General features: G+C 38.0%; 1 protein-coding gene across 4 annotated transcripts in view; it reads right to left on the reverse strand.

Moving 5' to 3' along the window:
- Positions 1-2,995: 2,995 nt before the first annotated feature.
- The window catches only part of yipf7.L (Yip1 domain family member 7 L homeolog), a 42,495-nt gene continuing 28,567 nt past the window's right edge, over positions 2,996-16,923 (reverse strand). For all 4 annotated transcript variants that reach the window (XM_041588684.1, XM_018229542.2, XM_041588688.1 and 1 more), the window contains 3 exons: positions 16,728-16,873; positions 9,795-9,976; positions 2,996-3,249 (listed from right to left, as the gene is read on the reverse strand). In XM_041588684.1, the coding sequence (XP_041444618.1) occupies positions 3,087-3,249; positions 9,795-9,976; positions 16,728-16,873 (491 nt within the window). In that variant the 3' untranslated portion in view covers positions 2,996-3,086. The remainder of the gene's footprint in view (positions 3,250-9,794; positions 9,977-16,727; positions 16,874-16,923) is intronic.

Consider the following 16,923-nt stretch of genomic DNA (forward strand, 5'->3'; position numbering starts at 1 on the left):
GATGCATAATAAATAATGATGACAAAGAGAGATTGAACTCACTTATTGAGGAAATAAATTGTAAGAGGTCGCTTAAAAAAGCCAAGTCATATTGTGATTTGTTAATGTGGTTTAAAACTGCAAATTAAGGAACTACATCAAACCTTTTAAAGCACTAAGCAATGTAGCTGGCATTTCAACTCAGTCTGAGATGGCTTTCTGTTTTCATTAAAGGAAAACTATACCCCCCAAACAATGTAGGTCTCTATTAAAAGATACTGAGTAAAACAGCTCATGTGTTAAACCCTGCTTCATGTAAATGAACCATTATCATAATAATATACTTTTTTAGTAGTTTGTGCCATTGGGTAATCATAAATAGAAAATTGCCATTTTAAAAAATAAGGGCCTGGAATGAACTCACAACTTGAATGGTTTTTAATTTAAGACAAAACTCGAATGGAAAAAACTCAAATCAGCGAGTTCAGGGTTAACAACCCGAAAACTGACTGACGCAAATTGATCGAGTTTTCGGAGGGAGAAAACTTGTATCACTCAAATTAAGTTTTTGTAAAATCCTGGAACATCATGAAGGCTAACATGTTCAAATCATTCCAGGGTTGTGTTATAATAAATCTCAAAAAAACATAATTCAAACATTAATAAATGACCTCCTATATTATAAAACCGGAAACAAGGGAATGTGCATTGATCAATTCCCTCTCTTTTGTTTGCTTGTAGCTAATTTGGCCAGATCAGTTGCACTTCGATTGTATTTATATATTTTTACTTAGTCTTGGAGTGCTCCCTCAACCCTCTTTTTGTATTTTTGAATATCGAAGTCGAAGGATTTAGCGCAAATCCTACGATCGAACGATCGAAGGATTATTCCTTCGATCGAACGATTAAATCCTTCGAATCGAACGATTCGAAGGATTTTAATCCAACGATCGAAGGAATATCCTTCGATCAAAAAAACTAAGGCAAGCCTATGGGGACCTTCCCCATAGGCTAACATTGACTTCGGTAGCTTTTAGCTGCCGAAGTAGGGGGTCGAAGTTTTTTTTAAAGAGGCAGTACTTCGACTATTGAATGGTTGAATAGCCGAACGATTTTTAGTTCGAATCCTTCGATTCGAAGTCGTAGTCGACGGTCGAAGTAGCCCATTCGATGGTCGAAGTAGCCCAAAAAAGACGTCGAAATTCGAAGTTTTTTTAATTCGAATCCTTCACTCGAGCTTCATGAATCGGCCCCTAAATGTATGAAGATCCAAATTACAGAAAGATCCCTTATCCAGAAACCCCCAGGTCCTGAGTATTCTGGATAACAGGTCACATACCTGTACAAGCAATGTATAAGTATCTGGCTGCAAGATATGCATCATTTATGTAAAAGGTCAGGCTTCATTTGGTCAAGGATTCTATTTGTTTTCCTTTCTGTCAATATTTTTAAAAGCCTAGTCACCATGAACATTCATATAGGAAAATACTTTTAAGTTTGTGCTTCATAAGTGCAGATATTTGTCTTTTATAAGATAATTTGCTATTACTCTCATTCTCCTGATAAAGTACTAGTGAGGCATGAAAAATGTTGAGGTGCTGGGAGTTGCATTTTGTATGTGACACTTTACTGATTCCTCAGGTGTTTGTAAGGGCATGATGATCATTTATTTAAAGAATTGCTTTATTGGATAAAGAACAAGGAGTGTTCCTTTTGTTTTGTTTTATACTTCTGAAGGCAAATAATTCATTTTTCTGCAGAAGTAGGAGGAGCAGCAACCCCCAAAGTGGAGAACAAAGTCTCCCTACACATTAAAAGCATTTGGGGATCATAATTTGGTATTTTGTTTATATGAATCTATGCAAAATGCTATAATGATAGCACACTACATTTTCGACAACACAGAATTAGACTCCTGCACCAAAATTGTGTTTTCGCACATGACCACATTATTATGTATCAGATCTGTCTTAAAGCTGGCCATAGACGCAAAGATTCGATCGTACGAATCAACGTACGATCGGACTTTCCCATCTCCCGACCCTCCACTAACCATTCAGATCAAAGTCTTACCATTCCAATCAAATAAAGTAGTTAAAGAACAGATCAGCCAATGTTCTGCCCCTGACAGCAATCGTACGATACTTATGTCTGACAAAGCTGGTGACAGTCCCCCACTGAAAATCAGACGATCATCCATACACACAGAGATATTATCGGCAGGCGACAGAAATTTTCTAACCTGTCAGATCGACCAAACGACCGATCTCCGCCGGTCGAAAAATGTCGGGACTCTCCACACACGGTCCGAAAATCGTACGAATCCACGATTCATACGATCGGATCGTTGCGTCTAAGGCCAGCTTAAGTCATAAGGGCTGATTTACTAAAACTTGAATTTATCTCATTCGTTTTCTGAAAACAAAGTCAACCTAGCTCCTGTCAACAAATTGAACTCATTTCTCAAAAAAAAAACTTGAAAAAATTGGAGCAACAAAACATCATGACAAAATCATCAGTCAGTTTGTATCGTACGATTGCCATTTTCACTGCGAAAACTTGACTTTTACGGATTATCACTTGAAAACCCAAAATTTTTCAGATTATCCAGCGCAGATCATGATGTCAAGAAGCAACTTCAGGGATATCTGCCATTGACTTTGACAGGTTTGAGATGGAGTATTTTCAGATTTTTAGCAGGTTTGGGGTATAATAAATCTCTATAAATTCCAATTTTTATCCACAAAAAAACTCGACCTGGAAAAATCAGGGTTTAATAAATAGGCCCCATAATATTTGGCATATAAAAATTAAAATGTAATATTTCACAAGTATTCCCTTGTTTTATTTTTAGGTTTGTTTTGGTTTTAAACTCTGAGCATTGGTTTGATCACACAAGAAAGTGGAAAGATATCAGTTTCCTAATTATTAATCCCAGTTACAAAAGAGTATGAAAAAAAGGAAAAGAAACACAAATAGAAGCAATCACTATATACTGCACAACTAGCTACCTTGCTTTATGCTTGTGCTGGTTCAGGAGTTCCCCAGAACTGCACATCACGCACCTTGCTTTATTAAGACACCAAGGAATTAATGGATCAAACAAATCAAAAAACAGTCAAAAGAGCAAAAAGTCCGTAGAGAAGAGCACAGGGGTATGCAACCAGAAGCTGCTGTCCGTCCATTGCCAAAGTGGAGATAAACATTTTTGACGCTGAGAAACTGCACCATCCAATTACGGCTGCTGCCAGGACTGTACCAATGGTTCCCCTGAAAATCAACAGAAAAAAAGATATTAAGGGAAAACCAAAGCACATTATTATACTATAGCATGACCTAGTCAAGGCACACATGAAACTGGAACAGTTTTATTAATGTATCAGTATGGATGGAAATGTTAATACCATTACAATATCTTGAAAATAATATTGTTGTTATCTCACAGTTGTGTCACAGGGTCAAAATAACACCTGTTGACTTTACTATCAACTCTATTCTTGTCAGCTGTCAGTTTTGCAGTACATAAATGACATAATAGTGATTTGCACTTTCTTAAGCCAGAGCCTCTCATTTTTGGTTTTAAGGCAGTGCTATGTGTGTAGCATGAGGATTGTGAATACTTTCTATTGTAAGAAGGCTTTTGGTGCTTGTCTTGTATTTGAGAAGGACTCTTTGGTTCTTTTAAAGGAGAAGGAAAGGCTTGCAGCACTTCGGGTGCCAAATGTTAGGTACCCCCAAGTGATTGTATTGACTTACCTGAACCCCTGGGTCAGTGCTCCTATCAGCCTAAAACTGCACCGACCCAGGGTTATACCAGTGAGCACCATGGAGCAATCCACTTCCATCAAATTTCCCTGGGCAAACGCATGCGCAGTTGAACAAAATAGCTGACTATTTAGTTCGGCTTTTTCGAAGAAGGAGGAAGATGGAAGAAGATCACTTTGTGGTGCTCACTGGAATAACCCCGGCCCAGTGCAGTTTTCTGCTGATAGGAGCACCGGCCCAGGATTTCAGGTAAATCAATACAATCACTTGGGGGTGACTAACATTTGGCACCCCCAAGTACACCAAACCTTTCCTTCTCCGTTAAGCCATATGGTTGGTTTACTTTGCTGCTTTTTAACTTCTTCCCCTCCAAAGGTATGTTCCATAATCTTGGACTGATAAGATCTAAGGGGATTGAAACAGGCTGTCTGCAAGTTTGGATTTATTGTTTCTAAATTCTTAGCCTGTGTCTCTGTTATTAAATCAGCCACTCGGGTTGTGTTGTTGGTCACAGGGTTATTAAGTAGTTAGTAGTTAATATCTCAACCTATAATTCCTAAAAGGTGAAATATTGTGAAAATTACCATAAAATATAAGCTTTTTTTATATTGATATATTCATTTTATTTATATGTCAATGAAATATTCTGTACCATTTCTGACATAATGATGTTACTCTTCAGTATGTCCCCTCTAGGCAATCTGAGTCACTTCATTCTCTTTTTCGTGCAGGAGTCGGAGTCAGATTTTGACAGTTTGGTCTAATACATCCTTTGGGGAGTGCTCTATTTGCCTAGAAGATGTATTAAAGCTCACTCTTTCAAAATAACCAACTCTGTCATAAATACTGTCTCTCTACAAGCCGGATTTGTGACGGAGTTAGTTATTTTCTTATATTTTGTTAGAGAAAATTCCCCTTTGGTGAAGATTAAAGCTTCTCATTTTTGGTTTTACTTCAGTACTATTAGTATAGTATGGGATATGTAAATACCTTCCATTTTAAGAAGGCTCTTGGTGTATGTCTTGCATTTGAAAAGGGCTGTTTTATTCTTTTTAGATATTCTCACCCCAACCAAAATGATGTGCACCCACCCCCCCCACCGAAAATCTCCCCCTGCCCTGCTAGTCACAATAAAACTTATCAAAGCTCCGGTGGGCCCCAAGAGCTGTGGGTCCGGGTGCTATCACCCCATGTATACCCCGTAGTTATGCCACTGCAAGCTCCTATCATGGGAGAGAGGGGTACTCAGATCCTCCTTATTTACATCATTTTTTTTACATAGGCACCTGACAGCTACTCCCCTAAATCTCCCACATGGGTAAAGTCCCTTGGGTGCCTTTAACAAAATTAAATCTCTGCTCATACCACTGTGTTGCAGTCATAAATACTACTACTAATAAACATTTTATTTAAGCAATAATTCATTTTCTTTTGGTTTCAATATTTGATCTATTCAATTCAATACAGAACAATAATATATATTTCTATATTATTTTCTGCCTAAGATTTATCAGGATTTGATTTTGCACAAACAGGAATGGGTGTATCGAAAATTCAATAAGTCATTCACATTTCGAAAAAATGCATTAGCTTCACTCCCAGAAATAATTACAAAATACATTAAAGAATATGCTTTAGAAAATATCAGTGTCAAAAGGGAGAAGCATATGTGACATGCTTATATGGTCTGGTGATAGCAGCAAAATGGCTTAATGTTTTTTCTAATCTGTGTGGTCTGATATAAATAACATTTAATCCCTCTGCTATCAGAAAACCCTGGATCTGTAACCACAGTTTGCTGACATGAAATCTTATTACATAATCTCCTTTTGGTCTATTTCTTTATCTACAGCAAAAAAAAAAGTAATTCATTAAAAGATACAGATCTTTAGCTGAAACCTCAAGAAAATAGATAAAGTACCTACACAAATAACGTATGTTAAAAGTCTACCTACAAGAAATGAACCATTGCCAGATGTAATGGTTTATTTCCAATCACGGAAGAATTGCCTTGACTTACAGAAAAGTCAGGAAATATCACTGTATATATCGTCAGATAAACACAACAATTCAATTGAAAAAAATCTTATATATTTAAATATAATATTTCTAATATAATAAATATAAAAATTGATAAACTAATGTTAATTCTTAGTTTTATCACCAAATGACACGGTTACATTATAATCTTTATGCTATGGACCTGCTTCTAAACCAATGACACTCTGTTTTTATTGATAGATAGTGATGGACGAATAAATTCGCCTGGCACAAATTCACGGCAAATGTCCGCGATCACCGTCGGCATCAATTTCCTATTTTCACAATTTTTCTGTGAAAACGTTCAAATTGTTAAATTTTTTCATGAAAACGTTCGAATTGCTCAATTTTTCCGTGAAAACGTTCGAACTGCTCGATTTTTTTGTGAAAACGTTTGAATTGCTAAATTTTAGTGAAAACTTTCGAATTGCTCAATTTTTCAGTGAAAACGTTCGAATTGCTCGCATTTTAAGTGAAAACGTTCGAATTGCTCGTTTTTTAGTTCTCGTTTTAGTTCTCGTTTTTAAGTGAAAACTTTTGAATTGCACGATTTTTTAATAAAAACTTTCGAATTTCCCGATTTTTTCGTGAAAACGTTTCAAAATTTTTTTTCGTGAACTTTCCGATTTCGCCAGGAGAAATTCGTCCATCACTATTGATAGACACTCTTTTTGCAGGGCAGAAACATGAAGAGGAAAAAAGAGACTGTGCAGCTTAAGAATTTGCTGAGAAAAGATTCTCCCTTCTTGAAAATCTAAAACTTAAATAGAGTGCTGTGCAAGTGTAAAGAAGAAAGCCCCAAAAGATAGAAGCAGTTCATCTAGGGTTGCCACCTATCGGGTTTTCACCTGGACAGCCCGGTTTTTGTGAAGGACTGCCCTGGTGACAGTTTAGAGATTTTTTTTATGTCGGGGGCAGGGGTGTGTGACGTCAGGAGGGGGGCGAAAGATGTTTTGGGTGGATCTACTGTATCAGGGGATGGGGTTATGTCATAGTATTCAGCGGATATCCTAATTTGAAAATTTAAATCATCTGTATATGTAAATTTCTAAAATTATAAATAAGATATACTAAATATGACGCCCCTGGCGTTACACTGCCCGCCCCCAATGTAAAAAAAAACGGAAAACCCAGTTTTCAGAAGGGATTTCCTTCCCGAAAAACAGGCTGCCCTGGTGAAAACTGGACCAGACATCCCTGATGTCATGACCCCTCCCCTGATGTCATCCGCCCCCTGTCTAGAGTTCCCCACCGATAAGGTGGCAACCCTAAGTTTACCAGCGGAAATGTTGGATCCCAGTGTCAAGCACCAAAACATCAACTAGGGGGGAGGGGATTTTCTTATGGAGAATTTGGGCAGAAAGACCATTTCTAACTATAAAGCAAGTCCTTTATCGGAATGCAATTTTTTTGAGAAGGGGGGGTTTATTCTGCAGTCCATATTAGGCAGCAGAGTAACAGGGACTTGCCCCAGTTCCCAAAGCATCCTTAAATAATCATTGAACAAAATATATGTCCCATATCCCGTAATTCTTAAAAAATCCAAAATTTATTCAATTAGCAAAATGACAAATTAAAAGTTAATACAGGAATGGGACCTGTTATCCAAAATGCTTGGGACCTGAGGTTTTCCGGATGGCAGATCTTTCCGTAATTTGGATTTTTATACCCTTAGTCCACTAGAAAAATCATGTAAACATTAACTAAACCCAATAGGCTGGGTTTGCTTCCAATAAGGATCATTATCTTAGTTTGGATCAAGTAAGGTAATGTTTTATTATTACTGAGAAAAAGGAAACAATTTTTAAAAATGTCTATGGGAGATGGCCTTCCCATAATTCTGAACTTTCTGGATAATGGTTTTCCGGATAAGGGATCCTATACCTGTACATACTGACTCCATATGATGCCCCTTCTGCATTTCGTACCCTCTGGTACTAAATCATAGGTGTACCTATAAATACCTATGATTAAGTACTATTCAATAATGCGCCTATACAGTTAAAATAATATTAAAATCTTACAGCGAATTCAATGTTTTTTAGGTACATTTGCATGTTCGTTGAATGCCAAAAATGATCAATATACAGTACAATATTTTGGTATGAAAACTCAATAGAAATCTATGGAGAAATCTAAAATTTAATTAGGATATCTCATCATTAAATTGATTTCTCATAAAATCTCCATCAAATTGAACCTGGCTAAGAATTGTATAAATATAAATATAGTTTATAGTTTGCGGTTGTAACGGATGATTCTCACTGTTCCTTGACATAGTTCCTTTACATATGACTATAGTAACCCCAGCTTTAGGTATATAATAGATAATATCATGGGTAACTAGCAGATAAATTTTACCACCCAATTATGCTTATCCTGAAAAGTTCAAAGCAGTATATTACATCACTGCCCAATGTTCAAACTATAAAGAGAATACAATAAACACATAATAATAATTGTTGTTTTGGCACCACATTTGAAATGTATGTATATATATATATATATATATATATATATATATATATATATATATATGGCTAGCTATAATTTTTGACTATTATATGTTCATGATCATTATTATTTCTACAGAAATTAAAACTAGCATTTTTTCTCTAAGTGCAAGCAAAATAAATAAATAAATAAACATGGTGGCAATATTATTTTTACCCTTGATATTGTATGTCAGTCTTGTTTATCTGTGCACATAAGATGTGTATCTCCAGATGCTTCTAAAGAAATTAATGCAGAATACGCCGCATGAACAGCTGTCACAAAAATGGAAATGGATTTGCACAAATCTATATTTTAACTCCGATATACTGTGTTAAACTCTGCTTTGTTTTTAGCATCTTATATGAGAAATACCATGCATATGTGCAGCAGAATTAGAGTCATAACTGCAATGAAAGGATTACTGGTTCCACTTCAGGCACTCTGTAAACCTATCACATCAAATTGCTTTCTAGAGCACATTATTACTATGCTTTTACATTATACAAAATAATTAGAGACATACTGGATGAAAATAGTTTTAGTGCCTAGGCAGGAGAGGATCAGAATTCTCTGCTCTCCTAGATGATCCATGGTATTTCCCCCCCCCCCGCAGCTTAGTACTTTATAGCAATTTATGCTTACCAGTGGGAAATTACTTCTTTTCTACATAATATATTTGCACATTATATGGAAAACACTGTACAAAAAGAATAAAGGGACCAATTCAATAAAATTCAGCAAGGCTAGGGAAGTTACTAAATCGGCCTTACTAGGATAGGTGCTAACTACACCAATGCAATTACCCATAACAACCAATTAGCACTTTGATTTGTCCACTCAAAGTTACAAAATAAATACATTACTCAGATAGCAATATTGTACTATACTACCAATATAATATTGAATCGAGTTCTGAGTTCAAGTGTTTATGATTATGCCCTTTATGGGGAAAAACTCCTTAAAAGCAAATGTTTGGATAACATTGGCATCAATAAGAAGACTATACGTTCCTCCTCTCTATTGTGTAAATGCAGCTGATCAGAAAGAAGGGCAGAGGGCATACTATGCTCAACTTTAACCCTTGGGTGTCAGCATTATAAGTGTGTCGTCCCACTGGCCAGGCATATAGGGTCAATGGGGTAATTACATAACCCCAGGCTACTGACACCCATATGCATTAGAATGGGATGGTTAGAATCAGAATGGTTTAGTAGCCAGAGGGCTACTGAACCCACTGACCCTCAAACTAAAGGTCGCTGGGATAGAATGAATAACAATAAGTAATGCACACATGCCTACATTTGGCCCCACCCTTATATTTCTCAATGGTGCGGAACAGTAAGATTAAAATGAACCATCAGCTTATCCTCAGGCTGTACCATTTCCTTCATTTAATTTTGCCCAATGATGGCTCAGCCCTTTCATTCCAACAGGGCTAGAGGTCAGAACCAGAAACTTGACCGTATGACTCAAGATGTATCTCCTATGAATGAGAGCAGGTCTAAAATACTTACTGTAATGAAAATAGGACTGCGCAGGAGGAAAGGATAACCATGGGCAGGAGACAGTATCCTAAGACACTAGCAACACATCCATATGAGACCCCTGTAATACTCATCAGGTTTAATAAAGCATGGATTCCCAGGCACCCGAGGATACTCATTGTGTATACGTAGCCAAAATGAATCTTGCCTGCCTGCAAGAAAAAAACAACAGAGCAAGCATTATGGGTGCTTCTTTAGTAAGCTGCACAACTTGCTTTACATAGGCATCTCCATCATTACACAAACTAAGATCATACAGTTAGGGGGTTATTTATCAAAGTCCGATTTTATCTCAACATTTTCTGCTACAAACTCTGATCAAATCTGCTTGGGTTTACATTTTCCCAAAAATTTGCTTTGCAGGAAAAAAAATCGAATTTTCACAATTTTTTCGGATTTTTAATTCGAAAACTTCTTATGCTTTTTTGCCTAAAAACTGCGGGGTATTGCACGAAACCCAACTCACATCAAAAAATCATTGGGACTTCTCCCATTGACTTATATGCAACCTCAACAGGTCTGAGATGCTGGATTTTCTGATTCGGACTTTTTCATGCTCGGGGTTTAATAAATTCAGAAAAATTTGCGATTTAAAAAAAACAAAAAAAAACCTGGATTTTTACATTCAGGGTTTAGTAAATAACCCCCTTAGTGAAAATAACCTTCTAAAAAAAAAAAAGCTGTATAGAATATTAGAGTAGGAGCTTTATCCTCTGGAAACAACCCAGGAACTAAACGATTGGTTATTAAAAGGATTTAAAAAAGTGTAAGTGTCTCTTTATACAGAACAAATCCTTATGGGACCAAATAAAAGGAGAACATTATCACAATCTCTTTATACTTATAATGTCTGTATTTGTTTATTTTTTATATACAGTACTAATTTTAATAGGCATATTTTAAGGGTCGAAAGGGAAAATTAGAATTTCAAATTCGTTTTTTGAATTTTCAAATTTTTTAGTTTTTTTTATGGACAAAACTGTCAAATTCGACTAGGGAATTGTTAAAATTCAACTCGAGTTTTTTTAAAAAATTAAATTTATCATATTTATGTATCATAAATTAAACTTTTATAATGAATTTCGATTGGTCGAATTTCGAGTTCATGGGAGTTTATGGGAGTTTACCCTTGATAAATCTGCCCCTTGTCAACGAGCACTTTACTACTTGATATAGGCATATACAGTATATATGCAATCAGAGAAATAAGATTTGTCAGAGGATCACACCGGTCTGTTTTACAATGAAAATGTTGTTCCTTATGTAGTATATCATATAAAAGAGCACCCACATTGAGAGATGGGAGGGCTAAGGTTGAGGTGGCACAAAATGATGGTCAAACCTTGGACCTTTCTGGGTAAACATAAAAACTGGATTTCTCAGTTTAATTCCTGTGTAAAATGTCGACATGGGAGACAAGGCGCTGTGTTCCAGACAATTATGGAAAGACAGGCTGACCTACAGTATAGGGCCATTATACAGTACCTTATATTTGTGGGCTTTTGGATATAGGGGAGGCAGTTCAGAAGGTAAAGAACTGTGTAAATCCTCCACTAAAAGGAATAGTTCTGCAATTGAAAATGAATAACATAATGTGTCATGTCCCCATATATTGATTTTAAAAATAATAGTTATGTGCAAGGGGCATGGGCCGCCGGCCGCATACAGTACATGCCCTGTTACTAATTATCCATTCGTTAGGCACTACGAAGAAGGCCTGTGAATGCAAAACACAACTGAAGCTGTTTTTACCTGTCTGCAAAGGTGTTGAGTACAGAACCCAGGAAGAACGCTGTGTTTTGCACCAAATACATAGCAAAGGAATAACTGGCACAAGGGGACAGAATGAAGATTCTTTGCACACTGACCAAGTACAAACACTGTCAATTGCACACTAATGGGCACTAAATTTTGCACTCATGTGTATGCATCCTGCTTGACTCCTGCATTAATAAATAACCCCTTAAGGCTTAATACTATTCTCTGTATTGTTCCAAGATCAAAATTCGGCCAGATCGTTAGTGTGAAGTAGGGATGTAGCGAACGGCGGAAAAAATGTTCGCGAACATATTCGCGAACTTGCGTCCAAAAATGCGAACGGTTCGCGAACGTCGCGAACCCCATAGACTTCAATGGGAAGGCGAATTTTAAAAGCTAGAAAAGACATTTCTGGCCAGAAAAATGATTTTAAAGTTGTTTAAAGGGTGCAACGACCTGGACAGTGGCATGCCAGAGGGGGATCAAGGGCAAAAATTTATCTGAAAAATACATTGTTGACACAGCGCTGCGTTTTGTGCTGTAAAGGGCAGAAATCACACTACGTCACTCAGGTGATGTTTCTGGACACGGAATGTGAAAAAGCTCACACAGCTAGGTGGCACTTGGTTAAAGACTGGGCAAACAATGCCTGCAAGGGCAACGTATACAGTAGTGGATACGGAATATATTATTGCTGCTGTAAAAACATCACTCAGGTGATGTTTACGGACACGGAATTATTATTGTTATTTAGACAGAATGTGAAAAAGCTCACACAGCTAGGTGGCACTTGCATACCTCCCAACTGTCCCTCTTTTGACCACTCAACCCCCTGTCCCTCTTTTGTACTGGAAAGTCCCTCTTTTCTCTGCACTGAACAGCCAGAAAAAAAACCAGTTTCTAACTTAATTGGCTTTTGGCAGAGAGCTCAGAACAGCTAACAGGTGCAAATAAGATACTTTGTAACAATTTTGACTCTGGTTGGTGCTGGTAGTGGTGAACTACTAGGAGGAGCAGCACACCAGTCCCTCTTTTCTCTGAACTGAACAGCCAGAAAAAAAACAGTTTCTAACTTAATTAGCTTTTGGCAGAGAGCTCAGAACAGCTAACAGGTGCAAATAAGATACTTTGTAACAATTTTGACTCTGGTTGGTGCTGGTAGTGGTGAACTACTAGGAGGAGCAGCACACCAGTCCCACTCCCCAACACAGCTAGACTAATAGCACTGGGCTCTTACAGTAGCAAAGTAAAAAAAACAAAAAAGAAAATAAAAGCAGTCCTTACAAGGACTATTGGGTTACAGGCAGCAGTCAGCAGATGAGAGATCAGCAGCAGGACAGCTGCCCACAGCAGCTACATACAGAGCACTGCAGTAGAAGGTAGATTACTAGTCAGCAAAGCTACCTAACCTAAACTCACTGTCCCTCAAATCCCTGCAGAGTTCTGTCCCTACAATACAGAGCAGTATCAAGTAGATTACTAGCCAGCAAAGTTACTATCAACTGTCCCTCAAATCACTCAACAGCTCTCTCCCTACACTAGCTCTTCCAAGCACACACAGGCAGAATGAAAAAACGCTGCAGGGCTTCAGTTTATATATGGAAGGGGAGTGGTCCAGGGGGTGTGGGGGTGGTCCAGGAGGGAGAGCTTCCTGATTGGCTGCCATGTATCTGTTGGTCTGGGGTGAGAGGTCAAAAATAAGCGCCAGCTAAGGCGAACCCAAATTGGCGAACGTCGCGCGACGTTCTCGAACATTCGGCGGACGCGAACAGCCGATGTTCGCGCAAATTAGTTCGCGGGCGAACAGTCCTCGACATCCCTAGTGTGAAGGCAAACCGAATCAGAAACCATAATGTTACATGACATTAAAGCACTGGTCAACTGAAGGTGACAGATGATGCTCATCCTTGTACGATATTACTGCATAAAATGCAAAAATATGGCCCTAGAGAGTAAATCAGTCTATGAATACAGAACTGGCTGAAGGGCAGGAAGCTAAAAGTTGCAAATGAATAATTTCAGAGAAAAAAATTTGAGCTGTACACATAAGAACTCAGAAATGGGCTATGTATGTTTTGTAATTGCTATAGAAAATACTCTTTGTTTATGGCTCTCTTTTCTTTCCATCTAGTGTATTAATTAAAACCAAAATCATGCTTTTAACTTTATCATTTGCCAGTCCTGGCTTCCAACATTGCCTTATGGCACAAATGTCTGAATTGTGAAGATTTGGTGTGAAGCAAATCCTGCCATAAAGTTTTCTATAGATTGGAGCTATCATCTCTACTTATAAGAAGTACACAAAAGAGTATTTTAAATAAAGGAAAAAGTGGCCATGCTGAGCGATTAGCCAATAATACCCTGGCATTTTGCATCTGAAACAGCATCGCTCTGTTTTAATAATTCGGTTACTTCTTCAATAATGATGCTTTTTTTTCAGGTATCTCCCCGTTTTATTTGGGCATATTAAAGTGCAGCCTTCGGGGACAGGCCTTTAAATAGCACTATGTACTACACAGCTCAATAAACATTGAAGTATTCTAAAAACACACACTCATTCCAAGAGAGCATTTCACCCTAGAATCAGATTTTAGACACACTAGCTGTGATGATGGCAATTTCCCTGCATACATATTGGCTCTGTACAGTTACAATTCTGGAAATCAGTTACTATCAACAGCATCAGCACAGTGTGGAACTGACTGAACCTGGACTGGATTTGCTCAACAATACAATCTGACAAAAGACTCAGAGCAGTGCTTAATTAGGGTGAATACCGTATATACTCGCGTATAAGCCGAGTTTTTCAGCACCCAAAATGTGCTGAAAAACTCAACCTCGGCTTATACGCGGGTCATACCGTAGATACGCTCCTTCCGCGGCCCCAGCAGGACTGTCTGTGACTGACTGTCACGATCGCCGCCCGGAGCAGGTCCAGGAGCTCCGGGCGGCGCGTCCTTCCCTGCCGGCGTTCGCTCCCAAAATGGCGGCGCCCATGGAGCATATAGCCGAGAAGGAATAAGAGGGAACATTAGGTGGGCCCCCAGGGCCTCGTCAGCCCAGATCCACTCCTGCGGCTGGCAGAGCTGCTTCTTGCCTTCACTCCTTCCTGACCTCCCCCACTCAATAGCAGCTGTAATACACATGAAGAAGGTAAGCACTGGGGGAGAAGGGGGGACAGAGGGGAATTTGTGGCTGGGGGCCCCGTGCGGGTGGTGGGGAGGTAGTGTGCAGCCTCTGATTCCATAGTTTTCTGTTCCATAGTTTTTGCTACTCCTTTTTCTCAAAATTGTCTACAAACTTCTCAATATGATTTTATCTGTTAAATCATTTCTTTTAAATGTAAAAATGAGCTGACTTTTATGTCTCGATATTCACATTTTGAAATCTGACATGGGGCCCCTAGGCTTATACACGAGTCAATACATTTTTCCAGTTTTCTTAGGTAAATTAGGTACCTCGGCTTATACACGGGTCGGCTTATACACGAGTATATTGACTATCTTTGATACTTTGAACTGAATTGCTGTTTATTTTATATGTCTGTAACCTGGGTATGAGCTAAGGGAGTACTGACCCAAATGTTGAACCTCCAAGGGGCGCTTGAAGGAAAAATCCCAAAAGAGAATGGAGTAACAAAGGAAAACCCAAGTCCTGTGTCCAAAAATTAACTAGTTCCTGATAAAATGTACTTTAGTGTGTATGTATAGGGATCTTAGATTGCAACCTCCACTGGGCAGTGGCTGATATGAATGATGTTTAATGTCTGTAAAAGTGCTGCAGAATATGCCAGTGCTATATTATTATAATATAAAAATATTAGTGGGGGGCGAATAAATTCCCCAGGCGCAAGTTTGCGCCGAATTTCTGCGTTTCACTGCCGGCGAATAAATTTGCAAAACTGTTGTGAAAATTTGGCACGCGAAAATCCTCTGACGTCAAAAAAATTTAGACGCACTTTGGAATACTCGATCACGTCAAAACCATCGCTTGTCAACATTATTCGAACACCCATTGACTTTAACGCCAGTGTCAAAATCGGCAAGAATTGACACAGGCATCAAAATTGTTGTTTCGCAAATTTTTCGTCGTTCCGCGAATTTCACGTGAAATTTGTGCATTTTTTGGCGAGGCAAAACGGGACACATTTGCCCATCACTGATAATTATATAATTAAACCACTTGGGGGCCGATTCATCAAGGGTGGAATATCGAGGGTTAATTAACCCTCGATATTCGACTAGGAATTGAAATCCTTCGACTTCGAATATCGAAGTCGAATGATTTAGCGCAAATTCTGCGATCGTACGATCGAAGGATTATTCCTTCGATCGAACGATTAAATCCTTCGAAACGAACGATTCGAAGGATTTGAATCCAACGATCGAAGGAATATCCTTCGATCAAAAAAACTTAGGCAAGCCTATGGGGACCTTCCCCATAGGCTAACATTGACTTCGGTAGCTTTTATCTGCCGAACTAGGGGGTCGAAGTTTTTTTTAAAGAGACAGTACTTCGACTATCGAATGGTCGAATAGTTGAACGATTTTTACTTCGAATCCTTCGATTCGAAGTCGTTGTCGAAGGTCGAACTAGCCCATTCGATGGTCGAAGTAGCCCAAAAAACACTTCGAAATTCGAAGTTTTTTTACTTCGAATCCTTCACTCGAAGTTAATGAATCGGCCCCTAAAAGTCCAGGTGCACAGCCAGTAACTCTCAGAGTATATGCAAGGTGTAAGGACCACCACTCCTTAATAAAGTTTCTTTATTCCACCGTGTAACATGGTGGAATAAAGAAACTTTATACATTTTTCAATTAGGAGTACTGGTCCATATATATATCTATATATATATATATATATATATATATATATATATATATATATATATATATATACTGTATATATATACTTTTTTATTTATAAATGAACATCCAATGTTTTGGCCCAACTTGGGGCCTTTAGGACCCTGCACCCACCATTAAGGAAAACTGGTTTGAGTGTAAATTTATATTAAAGAATATAATATTAAAGAATAATAACTATAATAAAAGTGGATTATCACTGACAAGTGTGAGTACATTGATTTTTATGCTTTCAATAAATATAATATATATATATACTGTTAAAAATGCGGGACAGTACCAGTAAGAGCATTGACCCCAGTGCAAAACAAAAAATCAAAGGTCCCGTCAGGTCAGTTTCATTAAGAATGCTGCCATCTGCTGGTTTCCATGGATTCAGAACAGTTAAAGTCTTTTGCCAGATGTGATCAAAATTTATGCCCAGTTCTGCAATGGAAACAAGAATATATTTAAAAATAAATCTCTGAAAAAAAATA

The sequence above is a fragment of the Xenopus laevis genome, chromosome 1L (genome assembly GCF_017654675.1).
Source record: "Xenopus laevis strain J_2021 chromosome 1L, Xenopus_laevis_v10.1, whole genome shotgun sequence".
Classification (NCBI taxonomy): domain Eukaryota; kingdom Metazoa; phylum Chordata; class Amphibia; order Anura; family Pipidae; genus Xenopus; species Xenopus laevis.